Source organism: Pogoniulus pusillus, chromosome 4 (genome assembly GCF_015220805.1).
Source record: "Pogoniulus pusillus isolate bPogPus1 chromosome 4, bPogPus1.pri, whole genome shotgun sequence".
Taxonomy (NCBI): Eukaryota; Metazoa; Chordata; class Aves; order Piciformes; family Lybiidae; genus Pogoniulus; species Pogoniulus pusillus.
Window position 1 is genome coordinate 47,813,709 of NC_087267.1, and position 16,842 is coordinate 47,830,550.

The following is a 16,842-nucleotide window of genomic DNA, read 5'->3' on the forward strand; positions in this document are numbered from 1 at the left end:
GGGGCTGCAGTGGGTGAGCTGCGTGGGGCTGCAGTGGGTGAGCTGCGTGGGGCTGCAGTGGGTGAGCTGCGTGGAGCAGAGTGGGTGAGCTGCGTGGAGCTGCAGTGGGTGAGCTGCGTGGAGCTGCAGTGGGTGAGCTGTGTGGAGCAGAGTGGGTGAGCTGCGTGGAGCAGAGTGGGTGAGCTGCGTGGGGCTGCAGTGGGTGAGCTGCGTGGGGCTGCAGTGGGTGAGCTGCGTGGAGCAGAGTGGGTGAGCTGCGTGGAGCAGAGTGGGTGAGCTGCGTGGAGCAGAGTGGGTGAGCTGCGTGGAGCTGCAGTGGGTGAGCTGCGTGGAGCTGCAGTGGGTGAGCTGCGTGGAGCAGAGTGGGTGAGCTGCGTGGGGCTGCAGTGGGTGAGCTGCGTGGAGCTGCAGTGGGTGAGCTGCGTGGGGCTGCAGTGGGTGAGCTGCGTGGAGCAGAGTGAGTGAGCTGCGTGGGGCTGCAGTGGGTGAGCTGCGTGGAGCTGCAGTGGGTGAGCTGCGTGGGGCTGCAGTGGGTGAGCTGCGTGGGGCTGCAGTGGGTGAGCTGCGTGGAGCAGAGTGGGTGAGCTGCGTGGAGCTGCAGTGGGTGAGCTGCGTGGAGCTGCAGTGGGTGAGCTGCGTGGAGCAGAGTGAGTGAGCTGCGTGGAGCAGAGTGGGTGAGCTGCGTGGAGCAGAGTGGGTGAGCTGCGTGGGGCTGCAGTGGGTGAGCTGCGTGGGGCTGCAGTGGGTGAGCTGCGTGGAGCAGAGTGGGTGAGCTGCGTGGAGCAGAGTGGGTGAGCTGCGTGGAGCTGCTGTGGGTGAGCTGCGTGGGGCTGCAGTGGGTGAGCTGCGTGGGGCTGCAGTGGGTGAGCTGCGTGGAGCAGAGTGGGTGAGCTGCGTGGAGCAGAGTGGGTGAGCTGCGTGGAGCAGAGTGGGTGAGCTGCGTGGAGCAGAGTGGGTGAGCTGCGTGGAGCTGCAGTGGGTGAGCTGCGTGGAGCTGCAGTGAGTGAGCTGCGTGGAGCAGAGTGGGTGAGCTGCGTGGAGCTGCAGTGGGTGAGCTGCGTGGAGCTGCAGTGGGTGAGCTGCGTGGAGCTGCAGTGGGTGAGCTGCGTGGGGCTGCAGTGGGTGAGCTGCGTGGAGCAGAGTGGGTGAGCTGCGTGGAGCAGAGTGGGTGAGCTGCGTGGAGCAGAGTGGGTGAGCTGCGTGGAGCTGCAGTGGGTGAGCTGCGTGGAGCTGCAGTGGGTGAGCTGCGTGGAGCAGAGTGGGTGAGCTGCGTGGGGCTGCAGTGGGTGAGCTGCGTGGGGCTGCAGTGGGTGAGCTGCGTGGAGCAGAGTGGGTGAGCTGCGTGGAGCAGAGTGGGTGAGCTGCGTGGGTGGGTGTCTGTCTGGTGTCTGCAGGGTGCTGTTGCCCGTGGGATGAGGACATCCGGGAGGGTGGCTACGGGGGGCAGGTTGCTGTGTCCCCAGGGTTCCCTGGCTGACTGGTGGCTGCCCTGGTGGCTGCCCTGGGGGCCTGGCAGGCGAGGCGCAGCCCGCAGCCCGCAGCCCGCAGCCCGCAGCCCGCAGCCCGCAGCCCGCAGCCCGCAGCCGCAGCCCGCAGCCCGGCCCCGCACACAGCCGCTTTGTTGGGCTCCATAGGCTGCCCATTCTTGCCGCTCCTCCCGGGGCACAGAGGGGGCATTGTGCTGCTGGCACACTGCGGGTGTTGTTCTGGCGTGGCGTGGGTGGGCCAGGGTGGGGAGGGCTTGGCTGGGTCGCTTCTGCGGCCTCCTGCCCGCTCCGTGGTGCCCAAGCTGGGCGCTGTTGGCAGGGTGTCCCCAGCGCTGCGCTGCTGCCTGCGGTGCCCGTGCCTGTGCCCGTGCCTGTGCCCGTGCCGTGCCTGTGCCTGTGCCATGCTCAGCATCGCGGCGCTCGAGTCCTGCCCGCAGCAGCCCCCAGCTGCAGCTCGCTCAGGTGGGCAGCAGCTCCAAGGCGTTTCTCGTAGTGAGAAGGAGAAGAGGCTGGGGGTGGGAGGTGGCCCCGGAGCTCCTCAGCCAGACAAGATCCAGCTAAGGTATCCCAGGCAGGATCCAGCTGAGGGGTGCCAGGCAGGATCCAGCTGAGGGGTGCCAGGCAGGATCCAGCTGAGGGGTGCCAGGCAGGATCCAGCTCAGGTATCCCAGGCAGGATCCAGCTAAGATATCCCAGGCAGGATCCAGCTGAGGGGTGCCAGGCAGGATCCAGCTAAGGTATTCAAGGCAGGTGGCAGCTAAGGTATCCCAGGCAGGATCCAGCTGAGGGGTGCCAGGCAGGTCGCAGCTGAGGGGTGCCAGGCAGGATCCAGCTAAGGCATCCCAGGCAGGATCCAGCTGAGGTGTGCCAAGCAGGTTGAAGCTGAGGGGTCCTGAGCAAGACCCAGTTAAGGAGTGCCCTGGTCTGGGTGATTGGCAGGGCTGGGTGAGCTTGGAGGGCTCTGCCAACATCATTGCTTCTGTTCTGTTCCATCCCACCCTTCTCTCTACTCTGCTCCATTCCTATTCTGTTCTCTTCCATTCTGTTCTGTTCTATGCTACTGTGCTTTGTTCTACTGTTCTGTTCTACTCTACTGCTACTCTACTCTTCTATTCCTGTTCTGTTCTACTCTATTCTGCTCCTATTCTCTTTTACTCTACTCCTACTCTATTCTACCCCATTCTGCTCTATTCTACTCTATTCTGCTCTATTCTACTCTATTCTACTCTATTCTACTCTGTTCTACTCTATTCTACTCTGTTCTACTCTGTTCTACTCTGTTCTACTCTTCTCTACTCCATTCTACTCTACTCCTGTTCTACTCTACTCTTCTCTACTCTTCTCTACTCCATTCTACTCTACTCCTGTTCTACTCCATTCTACTCTTCTCTACTCCATTCTACTCTACTCCTATTCTACTCTTCTCTACCCCATTCTACTCTACTCCTATTCTACTCCTATTCTACTCTATTCTACTCTTCTCTACTCCATTCTACTCTACTCCCATTCTACTCCATTCTACTCCATTCTACTCCATTCTACTCCATTCTACTCCATTCTACTCCATTCTACTCCATTCTACTCCATTCTACTCTATTCTACTCCATTCTACTCTATTCTACTCTATTCTACTCTATTCTACTCCACTCCTGTTCTACTCTATTCTACTCTTCTCTACTCCATTCTTCTCTACTCCACTCCACTCCACTGCATTCCAAGCCTTGGGGCAGGAGGCTGGCCCCAGGCTGTTGCAGCGGTGCCAGGGGCAGCGCAGGGCCTGTGTGGAGGGCAGGAGGGGCAGCTCAGGCGGCAGGAAGGGCAGTGCTGGCACTGCCCCGGTCGCTGCAGCACCTGCTGCCCCTGGCGGTTGGGGCTCCCCGCGGCTCCCTGGCGCTGCCAGGGCTCCCCAGGGGTGCTGGCTGGCTGCAGGAGCACCAGCAGGGACCTCCAGAGCCCCGGGGCGAGAGCTGTGTCTGCTGAGAGGGCTGCAGGGAGGCTGTGGCTGGCTGCCACCTCTGGCCACAGAGCCCAGCACTGAAGCGCCCTTGGCAGCAGTCCTCTGGCAGGTTGTGCTCCGTGGCCTCCTGCCCTGTGGCTTCCAGCTCCTGGGCCTGAAGCCACCTCAGAAACTCTGTTTGGAGTGCTTCATGATGCTTGAAGTCACCTCAGCTTGGCCCCAGCAGGCCCTTGGGAGGCCTCCAGCAGCCTGAGCAGTGCTGAGCACAGGGGCACAAGAACCTCCCTTGTCCTGCTGCCCACACTGCTCCTGAGCCAGCCCAGGATGCCATTGGCTCTGCTGCCCACCTGGGCACTGCTGCCTCAGCTTCACCTCCTCTCCCCCAGCACCCCCAGGGCCCTCTCTGCCTGCCTGCTCTCAGCCACTCTGGCCCCAGCCCCAAGTGCTGCTTGGGGTTGTTGTGGCCAAAGTGCAGAACCTGCCCTGGGCCTTGTTCAGTCTCATCCCCTTGGCCTCTGCCCACCCATGCAGCCTGGCCAGGTCCCTCTGCAGGGCTCTGCTAAGCTCCCACAGCTCCACACTCACTGCTCCTAGCTTGGTGCCAGCTGCACACTCACTGCTGCTGGACCAGCACCCCCAGGGCCCTCTCTGCCTGGCTGCTCTCAGCCTGCAGTGCTGCTCAGGTTGGTGTGGCCACAGCCCTGCCTGGCTGAGTCTTTCTCCAGGCTCTTAGCTCCACAAGAGCTCCCATCCCTGCAGGGACACGAGGAGGGAAGGCAGCAGTGTCCCACTCGAGCATGACCCCGCTGGCTGGAGCAGTGACTGCTCCAGGAGCCCATCCCCAGTGCTTGCCCAAGAGCCGAGGTCAGCTGCCGGGGTCGTGGCAGCTGATCGTGGCTTACTCAGAGCTTCCTGCCTGCCGATAGCATCTCAGCCTTCCAAATATAGCCTGAGGCCCCACTGGGGACCATCCCAGGGGCAGCCAGGTGTCACCTCCAGCCTTGCTGGCAGGCAGGCAGGAAGGAAGAGGTCAGGAGAAGCTGCTGAGATAGTTCCATGCTCCCAGGCACAGGGAGCAGGAGGGGATGTGCCCATGGGACACTGCTTGGGCGCCGCTGCTGGGAAGGTGGAAGGCATAGAGCCAGGCAGGGCTGGAAGGGACCCCAAGGAGCAGCCAGTGCCAACCCCCTGCCATGCCCTGGCACACCCTACCCTAGAGCAGGCTGCACACAGCCTCAGCCAGCCTGGCCTCAAACACCTCCAGCCATGGGGCCTCAACCACCTCCCTGGGCAACCCATTCCAGCCTCTCACCGCTCTCCTGCTCAACAACTTCCTCCTCACCTCCAGCCTCACTCTCCACACCTCCAGCTTTGCTCCATTCCCCCCAGGCCTGCCACTCCCTCACAGCCTCAAAAGTCCCTCCCCAGCTTTTTTGGAGGCCCCTCGAGATCCTGGCAGGCCACAAGAGGTCACCTGGGAGCCTCCAGGACAAGACCTCCAGGAGAAAAGGCCAAGTGGGTTTGGCAGGCAGGCAGGATGGATGTAGCCTGTGGACCACTGAATCACATGGCTTGGAGAAGAGCCAGGGGAGAAGTTCCCTCATGAGCTAAGCAGCTCCTGGGCTGGTTGTGGTGGTTGGCCTGAGGGCAGTGTAGGGCTGGGAAGCTGCTGGGTGGCCTGGAGCCTCTCTGTGAGGAGCAAAGGCTGAGAGCCTGAAGAGCAGCCTGAGAGGGGATCTGCTCAGTGCTCAGCAAGAGCTGAAGGACCTGTGGGGGGCAAGGCTATGAGACCAGGCTCTTGTCAGTGGTGCCCAGTGACAGGACAAGGGAACAGAGGGCAGCAGCTGGAAGCCAGGAGGTTCCAGCAGAAGCAACGTGTTGGCTGTGAGGGTGGTGCTGCCCAGAGAGGTTGTGGAATCTTTTTGTCTGGAGAGCTTCCAACCCCACCTGGACACTGTGTTCCTGTGCAGGCTGCTGTGGGTGCCCCTGCTGGAGCAGTGGGGTTGGACTGGATGAGCTCCAGAGGTCCCTTCCCACCGCCAGCACCACGCTGGGGCTGTCTGTGGTCCTGTGTCTTGCAGCCAAGAGGGTGTGAGTGACGACTGCTTTGGGTTGAAGGCACCTTCAAAGGTCATCTGCACTCTGAGCAGGGTGCTCAGAGCTCCAACCAACCTGTCCTGGCATGGTTCTGGGCATTGGGATGTCTCCTGCCTCTCTGGGCAACCTGGGCCAAGCTCTCCCTACCCTGGAGCAAACCATCATGGAAAGCCCTCACCAAGAGCAGGCTGCTGGAGAGCTGCAGTTGCAACCCATCTAGAAGGACTTCTCCTGCCTGTGAAGCTGCAGCCACCTTGGCTGTGCTCAGAGAAGGAAGTGCTGGCTCAGCAGGTTGGACCAGGAGTGCCTGGGACCTGTCCAAGGGGGAGTGCTGGTCAACTTTACTCTATTTTTGGTCATCCTGACTCTATTTCTGGTCAGCTTAGCACCAGTTTTGGTCACACTGAGTCTATTTTTGGTCATCCTGACTATTTTTGGTCAGCTTAGCACCAGTTTTGGGCAGCCTCAGCCTATTTTTGGTCATCCTGACTATTTTTGGTCAGTTTAGCACCAGCTCTGGTCAGCCTGAGTCTATTTTTGGTCAGCTTGGCACTATTTGGGTCAGCCTGGTTGCCTCTGCTCTATTTTCTTCCCAGCTTGGCCTTGACTTTTCCATTTGGGTCCTCAGAACTCTTTAAGTGGCACTTTCTGTCTTGCTGCCTTCTGCTAAATCCAGTTGTGGCTGGCTGGTGGTGAGCAGAGCAAGTGGGAAGAGGTCCTTGCTGCTCAAAACAGTCCTTGAGTGGTGCTTGCTTGCTTCTGGTGAGGTTCTTCCTGTTCCTCCACTCCATCAGCAGTCTCAGGGCTGATGCAGGAGGGAGAGTGGTGGCCTTTGTGTGTGGGGACAGCACTTTGAGGGACCAGAGAGGTGGTCACACCTCCTAGGATTGATCTGGGAGTCCCCTCAGGAACACTGAGATGGTCCCACCTCAGTGGTGCTGCTGGTACTTGGCTCATGGTGTGGGCCAAAGGCTGGAGTTGGAATGGGTTGGGTTGGGAGGGGCACCATAAAGAACCTTCTCGAGAGCTCTCAGGCTCCAGCTTGGTCCACTGGAGCAGAGCTGCAAGTGCTGAAGGATGTGAGGAGCTTCTCCAGCCCTGCAGGGTGTGAGAGTGGCAGGAGCTATGTTTGGAGCCTGTGCAGAGAGGAGAAACAAGGCTGGAGAGGGGGCTGGAGAACAAGGAGAAGGCTCTGGAGAGCTGATGAGGTCACATCATGAGTCTGGGGTCAGTTTCAGGCTTCTTGGGGTCAGTGCTGGCACCAGTGCTGTGGAGCAGCTTTGTCAGTGCCATGGGCAGAGCAATCAGTGCAGCCTCAGCAAGTGTGCAGATGGCACCAAGCTGTGTGGCACAGTCACTTGCAAGAGGGCAGGGATCCAGCCAGAGGGACCTGGACAGGCTGTAGAGCTGTGCCCAGGCCAAGCTCAGGACATTCAGCAAGGCCAGGTGCAAGGTCCTGCAGCTGGGTGGGTGCAGTCCCAGGCACAGCTGCAGGCTGGGTGGGGAATGGATGAGAGCAGCCCTGAGGAACAGGCCCTGGGGGTCTGGGCTGATGCAAAGCTCCACAGGAGCCTGCAGGGTGAGTGCAGCCCAGACACAACCCTGTGCTGGGTGCAGCAAGAGCAGTGTGGGCACAGGGCAAGGGAGGGGATTCTGCCCCTTGGCTCTGCTCTCCTCACACCCCACCTGCAGTCCTGGGGGCAGTTCTGCAGCCCCCAGCACAAGCAGGACATGGAAGTGTTGGAGGCAGCCCAGAGGAGGCCACCAAGATGCTGAGAGGGCTGCAGCAGCTCTGCTGTGAGCACAGGCTGAGAGAGTTGGGGCTGTGCAGCCTGGAGAGGAGAAGGCTTGGAGGAGACTTTGGAGTGGCCTTGCAATGTCTGAAGGGGGCTCCAGGAGGGCTGGGGAGGGACTATTGACAAGGTCTGGGAATGATAGGAGGAGGAGGAGGAATGGGTTTGAAGTGGCAGAGGGGAGACTGAAACTGGATGTTAGGGAGAAGTGAAGGTGGTGAGAGACTGGCACAGGGTGAGGGTGGTGAGCCCCTGGCACAGGTTGCCCAGAGAGGTTGTGGGGCACAGATCAAAGATCACATTGGGTGATTCTGTGCTCCACAACCTCCCTGGAGGTGTTCAGCACCAGGTTGGATGAGGCCTTTGAGTGACCTGTTGTAGTGGGAGCTGTCCCTGCCTATGGCACAGGCGGGTTGGAAGTGGCTGAGCTTTGAGGTCCTTTCCAAGCTAAACCATTCTGTGATTGCCCCTCCAAGGAAGACACTGAGGAGCTGGAGAAGGTCCAGAGCAGGGCAGTGAAGCTGAGGGAGGATGTGGAGAACTCATGAGGAGCAGCTGAGGGATGTGGGGTGGTTGAGCCTGGAGGAGGCTGAGCTGGAGGCAGAACAGGTTCCTGCTGGTCTTGGTGTGGCTGGAAGTTCTCCAGCTGTGGGCCAAGCTCCAGGTGGTGGAGGCCACATGGAGGCAGAAGGTGAAAGTAAAACCAAGCTGTGATGTCATTGTGCTGGGAAGGCATCAAGGGAAGCTTATGGGCAGCAGCCTCACTGTCTGCTGCTCTCTGACCTTCTGGCTGCCACACAAGGAAGGGAGCTTGGCCTGGGGCTTGAGCAGAGACCTGCCCCACCCCTGCCTCTCCTGCTGCCTTCAGGTGCCTGGGAGGTGGTGGTGAGAAATGAGTGGCTGGGAGGTGGTGGTGAGATGATGATTGTGAAGTGGTGGTGAGATGGTGGTGGCCATGAGGTGGTGGTGAGATGTTAGTGGCCGTGAGGAGGTGGTGAGATGTTAGTGGCCATGAGGTGGTGGTGAGATGTTAGTGGCCGTGAGGAGGTGGTGAGATGGTGGTGGCCATGAGGAGGTGGTGAGATGTTAGTGGCCATGAGGAGGTGGAGAGATGGTGGTGGCCATGAGGTGGTGGTGAGATGTTAGTGGCCGTGAGGAGGTGGTGAGATGGTGGTGGCCATGAGGAGGTGGTGAGATGTTAGTGGCCATGAGGAGGTGGAGAGATGGTGGTGGCCATGAGGTGGTGGTGAGATGTTAGTGGCCATGAGGACGTGGTGAGATGGTGGTGGCCATGAGGACGTGGTGAGATGTTATTGGCCATGAGGACGTGGTGAGATGCTCCTGAGATGTTTGCTTCTCACCTCAGCTGTTTCTCCCTGTGGTGGGCCCTGGCTGGGCACCTGGCAGGTGCTGAGCGTGGTTGGTGCTGCCCCTGAGGCCAGGAGCTGCCCTGTGCTGGGCCTGGGGCAGGCTGGGGCAGGCTGGGGCAGGGGCAGGGGCTGGCTGGGGCAGGGGCTGGCTGGGGCTGGGGCTGGCTGGGGCTGGGGCTGGCTGTCTCTGAGCACTCTCTTCTCTCCGCAGGGAGCGGGGACGGCCAGGGACAGATCCTGCAGCGCTTCCCAGAGAAGGACTGGGAGGACAACCCCTTCCCACAGGGCATTGAGCTGGTGAGTGAGCTGCCCCTTGGCGTGGGGGCTCCAGGCAGGCTGCACTGCCACCCGGGCTTGGTCTGGCCAGGGCACTTGGTGCCAGAGGCTTTCCACCTGACCTTCAGTGCACCTCCAGCTCTGGAGAGCCACGGGAGCCAGGGTGGCCACCCCCCAGCACAGCTGGCCTGGGCCCCATCCTCATCCTCCAGCTGCCTGCCAGCTCAGCAGGCCAGCAGAGCAGCTGGCAAGGAGCTGAGGGCTCAGCTGGGCCAAGCTGTGCTGGGCAGAGCCTGCTCCAGACAAGCAGGCCCAGCTCCTGTGCCAGCTGCACCTGCCAAGTGCCCAGCCTTGGGCTGCAGCACTGCCCTGGGGAGAGGATCCCAGTGCTGGTGATTGTCCTTGTGGTGACAGAGGTTGCTCTTGTGTGCAGGTGGAACCTCCTCAGGCATCCCCACCCCCCCCTTGAGCTGTGCAGGAGACTCCTGGCCCAAAGGGAGTCTGCAGCTTCTTTGGAGCCACTCTGTGGCTGTTGGGCTGCAGTCAGCCAAGGCCTCCGTGGCAGGGTGGGAAGGAGCTGTGGAGCTCCTGCAGTCCCCAGGAGGGTCACCCCCAGCAGGCTGCCCAGGGTCAGAGTGGTGAGGTGGGTTTGGAAGCTCTGCAGAGGAGGAGGCTCCACAGCCTCTTTGGGCTCCACCACCCTCAGAGGTGTTTGAGCTCATGATCAGGTGGAAGCTCTGATGGTGAGGAGGTCTCCCCTGAGCCTTCTTCTCTCCGGGCTGAACAAAGTCACTTCTCTGAGCCTTGCATCCCAACCCATGGAGCATCCCTGTGGCCCTTTCCCAGGCCTCCTCCAGCCCTGTCCACATCTCTGGCTGCTGGAACCCTTCCTGGAAGAGCCACAGTGATGCTGCCTCAGCAGAGGTTGCTGCAGCGTGACAGGGAGCAGGGCTTGGCCCTCTCCCAGGTGCTTCCTGGGGCAGGTCTGGGTGTGCTCTGTTTGCATCCACCCCAGCAGGAGGTTCCTGGGCTCTTGAGTCCCTACTCCACCCCTCTGGACACATCAGCCTGCTGTTGGGAAGCCTTTGAGGTTGGGCTCCTGGCTGGGTCAGACCCAAAAGGGTCACACCCAAGCTCCTCAGGCTCTGGGTGGCTTCTTCCCAAACCAGCTTTTAACTGGCTGTGGCCAAGAGGATTGTCCTCCTCCAGGTGGAAGTTCTCAGACCCTTCCCTGCTGCCACTGAGGAGCTCTGAAGGAGTTGAGTTGATGCTCCACTGCCAGCCACTGCTTGTCCACACTTCTTTGTCACCACTCCACTGAGCCCCCTCCTGCATTGCTCTCCTCCTCCTGAAGCTCTTTCCAGCTGACAGGGCAAGAGGCCACATCTAGAATCCTGGGCTCCTCCAAGGAGGCCATTGAGGGCTGGAGCAGGTCCAGAGAAGGGCAGCAAAGCTGGGGAAGGGTCTGGAGGACCTGTGAGGAGCAGCTGAGGGAGCTGTGGCTGTTGAGCCTGGGAAAAGGAGGCTGAGCTGGAGACCTTCTGGCACTCTGCAGCTCCCTGAGAGGAGCTTGGAGCCAAGGTGCAGGCCAAGGTCTTCTAAGTGGTGAGAGAAGAGGAAATGGCCTCAGGGTGGCCCAGGGGAGGTTCAGGTTGGCCATGAGGAACAATTTCTGCCCCCTGAGGGTTGTCCAGGCCTGGCCCAGGCTGCCCAGGGCAGTGGTGGAGTGCCCAGGCCTGGAGGGGGGTTTCAGAGCCGTGGAGCTGTGGTGCTGAGGGCAGTGGTTTGGAGGTGCCCTGGCAGTCAGCTGTTGGACTCCAGAGCACTCTGTGATCCCACGAGTGCACAGCCTGGGGGCAGGGGAGGCTGCAGAGGGTCCTCACCCTGCTGCTGGGCCCATCCTCACCGTGCTCCTCAAGGCCTTGCAGGTACCTTTGCTGTGCTGGGAGAGGTTGGTGACTCCCAAGGCCAAGGTGTGGTGCTCAGTGTGGGGACATCAGCAGGGCTGGAGGGGAGGGGATGGGAGCAGCCAACCCCTTCTGCTTCCCTTGGTGTGCTCAGAGGGGCTGCAGCTGCCCAGGGCTCGCTGGGGGATGCTCTGTGGCCAGAGGACTGCATTTGGCCAAGGTGTGCAGAGGCACCTGGGGCAGCAAAGGATGTCTCAGCTCCCTCTGCTTCTCCAGGGCTTTGATGTGCTGTGGAATGGACTCGGAGAGCTTCTCAGCTTGGAAGGGATCCATCAGGGTCATCCATAGAGTCCAGCTGAGAGCAGAAGCGTCCTGGGCCCTCAGGACACCTCGTGGTGGGATCTTGGACTTGATCCCTGCCCATGTGCAGGCCTCTGGGTAGATGAGAGTCTTAGTGGCTCAGGTAGCACCTTGGTGAGCCTGGGTGAGCTCCCTGTGCTGTTGCTGCTCTGGAGCCCTTGTCCCAGAGGAAGGCACAGAGCTGCTGTAGCAGGTGCAGAGGAGGTCACAGAGATGATCCAAGGGCTGGAAGCTCTCTGCTGTGAGGCCAGGCTGAGAGAGTTGGGCCTGTTCTGCCTGGAGAAGGCTGCAGGGAGACCTTCTGGTGGCCTTGAGAGTCTTGGTGGCCCAGATGGCACCTTGGTCCTTGAGGTCCCTTCCAGCCTAGCCCATTCCATGGTTCTGTGTTGGGAGGGAGTTCTTCCCTGAGCAGGAGGCCAGACACTGGGGCAGGCTGCCTGGGCCTGGTGGAGTCACCACCCCTGGAGGTGTTTAGGAGGAGAGTGGCTGTGGTGCTTGAGGCTGTGCTCTGGTGCTGAAGGCTGCTGGGGTGAAGGTTGGGCTGGCTGCTGCTGGTGATCCTCTCCACTCTAGTGATCCCCAGTGACCAGCTGTGGTGCTGAGGGTTTGCTTTGGTCCAGGACTTGGCAGTGTGAAACTTGTGGCTGGACTGGAGGAGCCTGAAGCTGTTCCCCAGTCTGAGAAGCTGTCAGTGTGGGCTTCTGGGGCCTTGGGAGGTCCCTTCCAACCCAACCTGGCCTTCAGTCCACAGCTCCATGTCCCAGCTTCTCCCCTCCCTCGGCTTGAGGGCTGCTGTAGATGGCATCTGTGGGCAGGGGGAGTGGACTCTGGGCAGCCTGCTCTAGGGTAGGGTGCCCCTGGGCATGGCAGGGGGTTGGCACTGGCTGCTCCCTGGGGTCCCTTCCAGCCCTGCCTGATTCTGTGAGTCTATGAAGTTGTTGAGCAGGAGAGTGGTGAGAGGCTGGAATGGGTTGCCCAGGGAGGTGGTTGAGGCCCCATGGCTGGAGGTGTTTGAGGCCAGGCTGGCTGAGGCTGTGTGCAGCCTGCTCTAGGGTAGGGTGTCCCTGGGCATGGCAGGGGGTTGGCACTGGCTGCTCCTTGGGGTCCCTTCCAGCCCTGACTGATTCTGTGATCTCCTTGGGTCCCTTCCAGCCCCTAACATGCTGTGAGCCTGTGGCAGTGCAGGAGGAGCCACGCTGACATCCTGTCTCCTTCCCCCCATCCCAAGTGCTTGTCTTTGGAGTTACTCCAGGGCAGAAGCTACAAATTCCAGCTCCCTCGAAGCCACCACAGAACTTCTCCTTCCCCCCTCCCTCCTCCCTTCCCCCCCCAAGAGCCATGCCAACAGAGTGGGGCCTTTGATCTGATGCTGTCCTGATGTCAATCAAGGTCCTGCTGAGAGCTCGTGGGAAGGCTCCAAGCCACTGAGCAGGACCTTGTTTAGATTCCAAGGATGGTTTTGGGGTTTGTGGTTGTTGGTTTTTTTGAGGGGGGGTTGGAGTTTGACCTTCAGGAGGTCACCCAAAAACCCAGATAAAAAATTGCAGCTGTCCTCTTGTTTACTTCTGCTTTGGGAGGGGGCAGCTGCCAGAGGTCCTCTGCAGCCAAGCAGGAAGCAGCAGGAGACTCCAGTCCCAAAGTGGAGCTTGGGTGAGCAGAGGGTGGGGTGAGGAACCAGCCACCACCTGAGGATCCTCGTCCCATCCTGTGCTCACCCTGCTGCTCAAACACCCTGCACGGTGGCCACCTCCAGCACTTGGTGGCCAAGCACCCAGGAGGAAGCAGAAAATGTGGCTCCCTTCCCCTCCTTGCCTTCCCCTCCTTGCCTTCCCCTCCTTGCCTTCCCCTCCTTGCCTTCCCCTCCTTGCCTTCCCCTCCTTGCCTTCCCCTCCTTGCCTTCCCCTCCTTGCCTTCCCCTCCTTGCCTTCCCCTCCTTGCCTTCCCCTCCTTGCCTTCCCCTCCTTGCCTTCCTCTCCTTGCCTTCCCCTCCTTGCCTTCCCCTCCTTGCCTTCCCCTCCTTGCCTTCCCCTCCTTGCCTTCCCCTCCTTGCCTTCCCCTCCTTGCCTTCCCCTCCTTGCCTTCCCCTCCTTGCCTTCCCCTCCTTGCCTTCCCCTCCTTGCCTTCCCCTCCTTGCCTTCCCCTCCTTGCCTTCCCCTCCTTGCCTTCCCCTCCTTGCCTTCCCCTCCTTGCCTTCCCCTCCTTGCCTTCCCCTCCGTGCCTTCCCCTCCTTGCCTTCCCCTCCTTGCCTTCCCCTCCTTGCCTTCCCCTCCTTGCCTTCCCCTCCTTGCCTTCCCCTCCTTGCCTTCCCCTCCTTGCCTTCCCCTTTATCCCCTTTCTCTTCATCCCCTTCCCCTTCCCGTCTCCATCATCCTTTCTCCTTCACCCATTGCCCCTTGTCTCCTGTCCTTTATCCCTTCTCCTTCATCATTCCTTTTTCATCCCAACTCTTGTCCTGCTCCCCCTGCCCTTCATCCCTTCTCCCCCTGAACCTTCATCCCTTCTCCCCCTGAACCTTCATCCCTTCTCCCCCTGAACCTTCATCCCTTCTCCCCCTGAACCTTCATCCCTTCTCCCCCTGAACCTTCATCCCTTCTCCCCCTGAACCTTCATCCCTTCTCCCCCTGTCCTTCATCCCTTCTCTCCCTGAACTTTGATCCCTTGGAATCACAGAGTCACAGAATCAGTCAGGGATGGAAGGGCCCACAAGGATCATCTAGTCCCAAGCCCCTGCTGTGGGCAGGGACACCCTACCCTGGAGCAGGACCTTCATCCCTTCTCCCCCTGCCCTTCATCCCTTCTCCCCCTGGACCCTCCCAAGTCCATCCCCAGAAGATGTTTGCTTCAGGCTGGGGTAGAAGGAGGCCCTGGGGGAGTGTTTGGAGGACAGTGCTTGGAGGAGCATCTGGGGGACCTGGGGTTGGTGAAGCTGGAGAGGAGGCTGGGGGGGAGGACCTCATAGAATCATAGAATCATAGAATCAAGCAGGTTGGAAGAGACCTCCAAGATCATCCAGTCCAACCTAGCACCCAGCCCCAGCCAGTCAACTAGACCATGGCACTGAGTGCCTCATCCAGTCTTTTCTTGAACACCTCCAGGGATGGTGACTCCACCACCTCCCTGGGCAGCCCATTCCAATGCCAATCACTCTCTCTGTGAAGAACTTCTTCCTAATATCCAGCCTATACCTACCCTGGCACAACTTGAGACTGTGTCCCCTTGTTCTATTGCTGGTTACCTGGGAGAAGAGGCCAACCCCCACCTGGCTACAATGTCCCTTCAGGTAGTTGTAGACAGTAATAAGATCACCCCTGAGCCTCCTCTTCTCCAGGCTAAACAGGCCCAGTTCCCTCAACCTCTCCTCATAGGATTTGTGCTCCAGGCCTCACCAGCTTCGTTGCCCTTCTCTGGACATGTTCCAGCACCTCAACATCTTTCTTGAATGGAGGGGCCCAGAACTGGACACAGCACTCAAGGTGTGGCCTGAGCAGTGCTGAGTACAGGGGAAGAATAACCTCCCTTGTCCTACTGGCCACACTGCTCCTGATGCAGGCCAGGATGCCATTGGCTCTCTTGGCCACCTGGGCACACTGCTGCCTCATCTTCAGCTTACGATCTATCAGTACCCCCAGGTCCCTTTCCTCCTGGCTGCTCTCCAGCCACTCAGTCCCCAGCCTGTAGCACTGCTTGGGGTTGTTGTGGCCAAAGTGCAGAACCCTGCACTTGGCCTTGTTCAATCTCATCCCATTGGCCTCTGCCCACCCATCCAGCCTGTCCAGGTCCCTCTGCAGGGCTCTCCTACCTTCCAACAGATCAACACCTGCTCCTAGCTTGGTGTCATCTGCAAACTTACTGATGCTGGACTCAATGCCCTCGTCCAGGTCATCAATAAAGATATTGAACAGGACTGGGCCCAGCACTGATCCCTGGGGAACACCACTTGTGACTGGCTGCCAACTGGATGTGGCACCATTCACCACCACTCTCTGGGCTCTGCCATCCAGCCAGTTCTTGATCCAGCACAGAGTGAATCTGTCCAAACCATGAGCTGCCAGCTTGGCCAGGAGCTTCTTGTGGCAGACAGTGTCAAAGGCTTTGCTGAAGTCCAAGTAGACCTGGCTCTGAGCACCCTGTTGCTGGTTGCAGATGACCTCTGAAGGTCCATTCCAAGCCAAACCAGGCTGAGCAGTGGGTCTGTGGCCACCTCCACTCGCTCCCATTTCATGACCTCCCCCAGGGCTGCTGTCACCTCCCATGCTGCTGTGGGCTGCTGCTGGAGAACTCCCATCTGAGCTGCTGGAGGTTGGGCATGGGACACCCCAGAGCTCTCAGGTCAGGGCAGCTCAGCAGTCTGGGGCTCTGCAGGCCCTTGGAGATGCCCTGGTCATGGGATGGGATGGGATGGGAGAGACCTTCAGAGCCATGGAGTCCAACCCTTAATCAGCACTGCCAGGGCACCACCAAGCCATGGCCTTCAGCACCACCGCTCCATGGCTTTGAAACCACTCTCCAGGTCTGGGGACTCCACTGCTGCCCTGGGCAGCCTGGTCCAGGCCTGGACAACCCTCAGAGGTTCAACCTGAACCTCCCCTGGGACAGCCTGAGGCTGGTTCCTCTTGTCTCATCAGCTGAGAGAAGACCTTGACCCCCACCTGTCTCCAGCCTCCTCTCAGGGAGCTGTACAGAGCCAGAAGGTCTCCCCTCAGCCTCCTTTCCTCCAGGCTCAGCACCCCCAGGTCCCCTCAGGTACTTCTCACAGCTTCTCCAGACTCTTCCTCAGCTTTGTTGCTCCTCTCTGGACCTGCTCCAGCTCCTCAATGCCCTTCTTGGTGCGAGGGGCCCAAAACTGACCCCAGCATGCCAGGAGTGGCCTCAGCAGTGCCCAGTCCAGGGGGACAATCCCTGCCCTGCTGACCCAAGCCAGGAATGGTGGTGGCCTTCTTGGCCACCTGGGCACATCCTGGCTCACCTCCAGCTGCTGTCACCAACCCCCACCCCTGTCCTAGTCCTTTTCCAGCTACTCATCCCCCAACCTGGAGCCTCCATGGCATTGGTGTGCCACAAGAGCAGGACCCAGCAGTTGGCCTTGGTGATCCTCATTCTTCTGGCCTTGGCCACCTCAGAGTGCCTCTGCCCACTCCTGCCCTGTTGCCATCCCATTCCCATCCTTGGTTTCTGCTCAAGCTGCATCTTGAGCCTGTGTGAGGCTCAGCAGCTCCAGGAGGGGCCAAGCTCTGCTGCTGCTGAGGTTCCCCCCAGAGCCTTGGGACTCTGCCACCAGCCAGCTGCAGATGGTGAGGAAAGGAAGCAGAACAGAAAGCCCCTTGAGAGGTGGAAGCCTGGCAGGAGCCCCCATGGCCACCAGCTGGAATTACCCCCCAGCCCCGTTGGAAAGTCCCCAGGAAGTACCCACAGGACGTGGGGGGTTTGGCACAGCCCAGCTTGGTGCTTTCCACTGGAGCTCTGCCACCTCCTGGGGCATCACAGGTGCCAGGACCCAACCCTGCCCTGCCAGGACCTCACCCTGCTCTTCACAACAGATGCAGGTTGCCCACCTGTGGCTCCCAGGCACCTTGAGGGGCTGCAGGAACCTTGCAG

The 16,842-nt window shown here is 60.2% G+C and overlaps 1 protein-coding gene across 7 annotated transcripts in view; it reads left to right on the plus strand.

Moving 5' to 3' along the window:
* SBF1 (SET binding factor 1) overlaps nucleotides 1-16,842 on the plus strand; it is a 92,814-nt gene that overhangs the window by 20,444 nt on the left and 55,528 nt on the right. For all 7 annotated transcript variants that reach the window (XM_064142811.1, XM_064142816.1, XM_064142817.1 and 4 more), the window contains exon 2: nucleotides 8,916-9,001. In XM_064142811.1, the coding sequence (XP_063998881.1) occupies nucleotides 8,916-9,001 (86 nt within the window). The remainder of the gene's footprint in view (nucleotides 1-8,915; nucleotides 9,002-16,842) is intronic.